At 39.4% G+C, this 7328-nt stretch overlaps 1 protein-coding gene across 3 annotated transcripts in view; it reads right to left on the bottom strand.

Moving 5' to 3' along the window:
• Positions 1 to 6424, bottom strand: part of rnf13 (ring finger protein 13) — a 29925-nt gene extending 23501 nt beyond the window's left edge. Inside the window, exons 1-3 of one of the 3 annotated variants that reach the window (XM_019875273.1) lie at positions 6224 to 6424; positions 3066 to 3264; positions 2854 to 2934 (exon numbers count right to left, since the gene is read on the bottom strand). In XM_019875273.1, the coding sequence (XP_019730832.1) occupies positions 2854 to 2934; positions 3066 to 3179 (195 nt within the window). In that variant the 5' untranslated portion in view covers positions 3180 to 3264; positions 6224 to 6424. Of the gene's footprint in view, positions 1 to 2853; positions 2935 to 3065; positions 3265 to 4227; positions 4292 to 6223 lie in introns of those variants that run through there. The other 2 variants (XM_019875275.1, XM_019875274.1) reach the window with 2 other exon arrangements.
• Positions 6425 to 7328: the final 904 nt, after the last annotated feature.

The following is a 7328-nucleotide window of genomic DNA, read 5'->3' as shown; positions in this document are numbered from 1 at the left end:
AGAGAGAGAGAGAGAGAGAGAGAGAGAAACAGAAACACAACCACACAGAGACAGAGAAAGACAGAAGCTGACAGAGTGATGAAGTGAAAATGGAAGCAGAGCTAAAACAGACCAAAGAAACAATTATGGGGTGATTTTACACACACACTATATATATATATACACACACTGTATAAGGAACAGGAGTGTGTGTATAAGTGTGTGTCAATTGCTGTTTCAACAGGAAGTGTGGAGAAGTCAAGCACCCTTCAAGATAACGCTAAAAAAACCCATATATCCACACACACACAGGCATGCGCAGACACTCACGTGCGCACGCACACTCACACACAATCTACACAACATTTACCAAAAGCAAGTTAGTTTTTCATCTTAAAAATCAAGCACAGGATGTGAGTAATTACCAAGCACCCTGGCCACCCCCAACCCGTTTTTTTTTTACGATCACCCCTTTCTCCTTGGCTGGCGCTCAATGACGTCACTGTGCTCCTGCCTTATTGCCCTACTGACTGTGGAAACCGTGGCAAGACCGCCCTCTGTAGGCCAAATAAGGCTCTACAGTAGGTGGAAAAGGGATCGTGCTGAAGGGTTCTCTGTTGGCCAAATAAGGAAACACAGGATGTTGTAAGGAGATGACAGAGTGGGAGTGGAGCCTTGGTGCATTATGGGAAAAAAAAGCGAGACACTCTATGGGGGAAAAAAAAAACTCTCGCATGTGCCTTTTTTTTTTTTTTTGCGTCAATACACCACTTTCACACAAACCACAAGACATTTTGGGTACATCTGAGAATAGAAGCGTTAAAGTGATAAATCAGCATTTGTTAAAGAAAATATTTTTTTTTCATTCTGACTGCTGTAGTAGCGACAAATGGTAGGCCTTTGCATACTTTTTATCAAACTTTGCTAATATCGCTCCGAAAGGAGAAACTGCATTAAATAGTCAGAAATTATCACAAAAATCAATGAAAACACCCAAATTTGAAGTTCTTCACTGTTAAATATTGCTGTAGAATATCATTGTACAATGTTTTGCAGAATATCTACAAAGCAATTTAAAATATAAACAAGAGCTGTTGTTCAGGAATGCTGTCTATTCATCATTGTTCTGTGAAACAAGTGCAGATTTACAGTATTTCTGTAGAATATTGTTTCATGATCATTATAGTTTTTTTTCCAAAAAAACGAATTTTTAAAAAACATCAAATGCCACGGGTTCAACAACAGCATGAGCCACATTAAAATTGAAGTGTATGAAGAGCCGCCTTCATAAATGAAAATGATTTTTATTGTCTATAAGGAAGCTCACTGTTTTGCATGTGTAAAAAGGAAAAAAAAACATCCTATAGAGTAAAGCCAGCAATGGGTAGACATTGTAATGACCTATAAAATGAGGAATTTGAAGTACAGCAGTTGAACTGGAGTTTGATAAGAAAACAACGTACTGCTCGGACAAGTACCTTGGCACTCACTTCTCCCGCCATTGTTGTATTTGATACTTCACGCTAGAAACTGACGCTTTAGAAACTGTAATTGCGCCAGCGATGCCGGCTTAGTGTGTAAAAATCACACAGTCAACAGTAATACAACTCCTTTGCATGGTTCTGTATAAAATGTGTAGTCCCTCTTGGAGAGGGGTGTTCTGCTACAGCTCTGATGCAGCTCTGATGTGAGGTCTCTGTATAAAAGAGGCTGAGAGCATGAAACAAAGCGCTCATGTGGATGTACTGGACACTCATGTTAAGGCGCTTACACGTTGCACTTTCTTTTCAAAGTGCCCAACCCCGGGGTGGGCTGCAGGACGGAAGAGTCATGGTGGCCCAGCACAAACGTACCGGTTGCGAAACGACTGAACAGGAACTAGCATGGGGACTTTTCCCGTGGTTTTGATGTATAATTAGGCCACAGCTCGGTCAGCAATATGCATTTGTCATTGTTACCATGGAAAGCCCTGGCAGCAGCTGAAATTTTTTTATTATTTTTTTTTAATTACGTCATCTATAAATGACCTGACCCATTTCGCCATTTGAAAAAAACCCATAAAAAGTCCCTGAGCCCAAGTTCGCACACTTGTTCAAGGGCACAGATGAGCTGGAGCATATCCCAACTGACCTTACTGGTTCAGGTAGTGTTACTCTGTCAATCACGGGGTTCATAGAGATAAAGAATCGCTCACTGTCACACCTATGGCCAGTTTAAATTCTTCAAATAGCCTACCATGCATGTTATTTGTAATGTGGGAGAAAAACAGTTCAAGGGAGAAACGCATACAGCACAGGAAGACAAATTTTGGAAGACAAAGTTAGTGTTGCTTGCACCTCGTTTTTCATTATTTGATCCCCAGCACTAAGTTTCAAAAATAATCAGATGCCACAAAGCAGAGCATTGCGTTCCGTGGCTTGAAACTCGTGTTGCTGTTTTGGAAACGTGTGGCAAGTGTACACAGCAGCAGTTGTGCAAGTGAAAACAGAGAAGGCTTTGTTTGGCCGCCTGTTGCCCTGAGGGGAATCCTCAGTCTTATGTTGCCTTATGATGCAAAAGGAATCGCTGCAGGCATGTTTCTATTTCAAAAAAAGTAAAAATGCTGCAAAAAATGTTTTTTTTTTCTTTTAGGGAATATAAAACCAGTTGTTGCTTTGGCATGTACTGTATTTCACTGCCTATAAAGGGGTTAACCGTTTTTGACTTCTGACGGATGCTATAAAAGTTAAAAAAGATCTTACGATGGTATAATGTTGACCATGGGATAGATTTTTGTTTTTTTTAATGCATCAATTATTTTGTTTGGGAATCTTATTTCGTGGACTGGATTGTGTTGGATGCGTAAGAATATACCTCAGATGCTTTCACACTCACCTTCAATCCATCGCTAGGTAGTCGGTATCCAAACCTTGACGGGAGGTCATCAAAGGTCTTAGTTTTGTTCTCAAATGAGTACTGAAAGAAGGTTAAAAATATTTTACTTAGGACACTGACTTGAGACAGATCTGGTATTATTACAAAAAGGCTGTGGATAAATCTCACTAACTGCAGTCTTACGGGAGGCTTTCGCATTGAGAGTTACTCACAGCTGCGATATCGGCTTCCACAGGCAGCAGGTGGAGGAAAGCAAAGAGCTGGACGGTGAAGATGGTGTAGATCTGCGTGGCCGACAGCATCAGCATTCCCAGGGACAGCAGCATCTTGGCATCCCGTTGCAATGCTCAGCTGCTGCCACACCGCTCACTCATAAACAACGCACTGTGAGACAGCGTGTTGATCTTGCCACTAGAAAAAAACCCACAGACCTTTTTAAAATAAAGGTAAGGACTACACAGGGGCAGGATATTTGCCAATTAGTCGCGTCATTTTTTTCAGTTGTGAGGAATTGGTTAATAATCAATTGTGCATTCAAGACAATGAGGGCAAAGACTATCATCTCAACTCATGTGTGGTAGGTAATATTCCGTGGAAAATCATCACATTTTACTTTAAAAAAGCTATTTATTTACTACAAATCATGCATTTTTGCTCATCTACACCCTGTGACTTATAGTGAAAGGACAATGAAATGTTATTACACTGGATGGCAGAAAGTACAATTAAACGACTCATTCATGTATTCAGAAATATATATTCATATATGCAGAATATCAGCGCAGATATTCAGCAGACAATAATAATGAAGATAACAATAATAATAGTACTATGCCGACTACTACTACTAATAATAGGGCAGCATGGTGATCAACTGGTTAGCACATCCGTCTCACAGTGCAGAGGTCGTTAGATTGAGTCCGGCCTCAGCCTTCCTGTGTATAATTTGCATGTTCTTCCAATGCCTGCGTGGGTTTTCTCCGGGTACTCCGGTTTAGTCCCACATTCCAAAGGCATGCACGGTAGGTTGGCTGAATGCTCCAAATTTTCCCTTAGTGTGATTGTTAGCGTGAATGGTTGTTTATGTGCCTTGCGATTGGCTGGCAATCAGTTCAGGGTGTACCTTGCCTACTGCCCGAAGACTGCTGGGATAGGCTCTAACTTTCCCATGACCCTCGTGAGGATAAGTGGATAAGAAAATGGATGGATGGATAACTACAAATTGCTGCTATATAATTTCAGATGTGTTATGAGTAACAATGAAGGAGTAATTGCAAAAGATTATTTGTGTCTCCTCCAGGAGAAAAAATACAATCCACACTTTTAATAATAATAATAATGTATAATAATTTTACTGTCGTTAATGGTGCTCACATTTTTCACTCTGGGCTGCCGATTCCACTTGTGCGCAAGAAGCCGCCTGCCTCCTCTCAACACCCTGGACACCACCGTAATGCATAGCAAAGCCATACTTGCGTTCAACATGCCGTATTAGAAGTGGCCGAGGTGAGCAGTGGCTTATATACAGTAGACATAAGTGATTTCTTTTGTCAGCAGGGGTCGTAGGGTGATTCATGATTTGTGACTGTGGCATGAACACTGTACTAAAGACGTTATAAACCTGTTAAATTCACTGTTGTGCAAGAAGCCACCTGCCACTCTTTCCTAACATGAGGGTGTGCTTCCTTGTCAGAGCGCTTTTAAAGTTTCGACAATTACAAATGCCTGTAAGTATACGGTACCAAGAGCAAGCAATGCCCTTGGCCGAGTGTGTCACACTCCACAAGCACGGCACATGGTTAATTTTAGATCATGTTAATAAACCACAGCAACTCCACCCAGTGCGCTCTGTGGCTACTGACCAAGCAATGAAGTTCAACTGTATACCACATTCAAGGAAAGTGAGGCTTTGTTACCCAATGTTCATAAAAACATTCCATCCTTATACTATAAATGCCCCGTTCTGTTTAATTAACTATACTATTTATGTGAATAATAACTTGAAAAACTTTCATCAGATGGTTTTTGAGAAATAAAATCCATACAGCATAAAAAAATAAAAATAAATAAAAAAAAATCACAAATGACAGAAAAAAAAATTGTTCCCATTAAATATTCCTCCTGTAATGCTCAGTTGCCCCTTCTTTACCTCAAAAATTGTTGATTTATGTTTTTCCTTTTTTTTGTGGCTTTCCGTTGTTTTCCCAGATGGCATACACTGCTTATACTAACAACAAAGACGCTAATAGGGAGACACTAATTTATAAAAGCAGGGTTAACTTTTTTTCAGCAACAAGGGATTCCTGGCATGAAATGGACATGAGTGAAATACATATATTTTTTCCATTCAACATGAAAGGATGTTACAGTGTTAGAGACATAATGTTTATTTATATGTTGCAAAAGCAGTGGTTTATCAACACATGCTTCAAACCTGGAAATATTTTGTTGAGGCCACTTTGGCCACACCTGAATTCTATGTGAGAAAAAAGCATGAGAGAGCTGAATTGGGTGCAGGCAGCATCACTCTTCCACAACATGCACATGAATCTGACAAGCCATGCAATTGGGAAATTAGGAATGAATGAGTTCAAATGTTAGTGTGTTTGGGATGCATACATGGTTACATGCATGTTGTGAAAAAAATTGCCATAACTGTAAAGAAAAAAAAATTAATTAGAATTGTTTGATCATTGGATTTTCAATGCATGCTTGTCATTAACAGAACTTGTTTTAAATAATGTCATTATCATTTTCTTATTCCAAGAAAAACATTAAAATTGAAAATTAAATTCATATGGAGGCGGGGAACTAACTGACATTTTATTCTGAGGCCTTGTGGCGCAGCTCTATGATAATCCATCATCACAACGATGCCCAACTATTTGAAATCGATTATAGCAGGACACGATATCTAAACTACCAGACAGACTATCACTATACTATTGCAAACAACTCATGCAGAAAGCAATGTGCAGACACCATTCTCACTGTCATTAAAGAATGAATGTCATTGATTTGGTGCCACAACAAGATAGAGAGATCGATAGACAGACACTGCACACCTATTTCAAAGTAAAATAAAAGGGAAGCGAAAGCTACGGTGCACATGATTGCTGCGAGCAGATGACTAAAAATCAAGTGACTTGAAATGATCAAACTGTGATTTGTTGAAGATGACAAAACGTACAAACAGAACAAATCATAACCTTAAATATTATGAGGTGAAGATGATGACAAACAAATCTCAGAGACCCACGAGCAAAACGATTACACATCTGTAAATGAGGAATGACAAGCAGTGTAAACCAGATAATACCAGGAGCTAGGAACGTGCTAATGCGCGTTAGCTATAGGAGCAGGCATTTACCTCGATTTCTCCGCGGTGCTTTTTCTTATCTAATTGAAGCTCCACGCAGCGACATGCAAGTCATGTGAAGGATTGGGTGCAACGACATCGATCGTGGATGCTCGTCATGCCGTTCGAACGCTGGGGACAAACGGCTAATCCGCTCCGGTCCGCTGTGTTGGTGATTCGTGTGAGAGTACAAACTTCCGCCACACGCGTACTCAGACGTCTGGTCTCTGGTTGGGCAAAGTGACTGTCAATCATGTTTCTTTCCGGAAATGATTGCAGACATAAACACTTCACACGTGACGGCTCCAAAACAACTCGTTGAGCTGCGTGTACTTACCCCAGGGCTGCCAAGCTTTTCTTTCTTGGACTTAACAATATCACAGAAACATTAAGCAACATTTGCACCCTGATTTACAGCTTTATTCCATGAAATTTATTATTATTTAATTAACGCATCTCAAATAGTCTTTTATCTTAATTTCTTAGCATTTCTCGACGCGGCTTCCAAAATAAATGTTAAGAATAAGACTTTAGAAAATAAAAATAACAAGATTTCAGTGTTTTTGTGCTATCATGTCAATCTAATCTGCTGGGACTTCAAAATCAGGTGTCCTGGCCCACATATTAAACTATATTAACAATGGGACTGTTTCTTGAATGAACTAATTTCAAAATCGCTTCATAGAGCCACCCTGCTGGCTCAAAATAACAAGCAATTCTCGTCCTATGAATGGTTGGTCATAGTAAACTTGTTCCAACCAAGTTCAACGAGCAAAACAATATAATTTCTATTTATTATTACACATTACATATATTACGTCTTCAAACGTTGTATGTTTTGTAATCTTATGACTGAAATAGTCATTCTGAACTGCTCCAGATGATGTACATAGAACGATTGTATGCTGTTATATTACATTTTACATAGAATTGATGGTTTCTATAAATAAAATATGATCGTTGTGGATTAGGGCGAATCCCCACTGAAGACTGTGATACCAATGGTATAGCCTGCCACTGCATTTCAAAATTACATTTTTGCTATCATTTAGATTGAAATTGCACTCAGAAATTTTCAACCTTTATTGGGCCAAGACATATTTTGCATGAGAAAAAT

This window comes from Hippocampus comes, unplaced genomic scaffold (genome assembly GCF_001891065.2).
Source record: "Hippocampus comes isolate QL1 unplaced genomic scaffold, H_comes_QL1_v1.1 scaffold132, whole genome shotgun sequence".
In the NCBI taxonomy this organism is placed as follows: domain Eukaryota; kingdom Metazoa; phylum Chordata; class Actinopteri; order Syngnathiformes; family Syngnathidae; genus Hippocampus; species Hippocampus comes.
The sequence above is the reverse complement of the archived record's forward strand: the minus strand, read 5'-3'. Positions and strand labels throughout refer to the sequence as shown.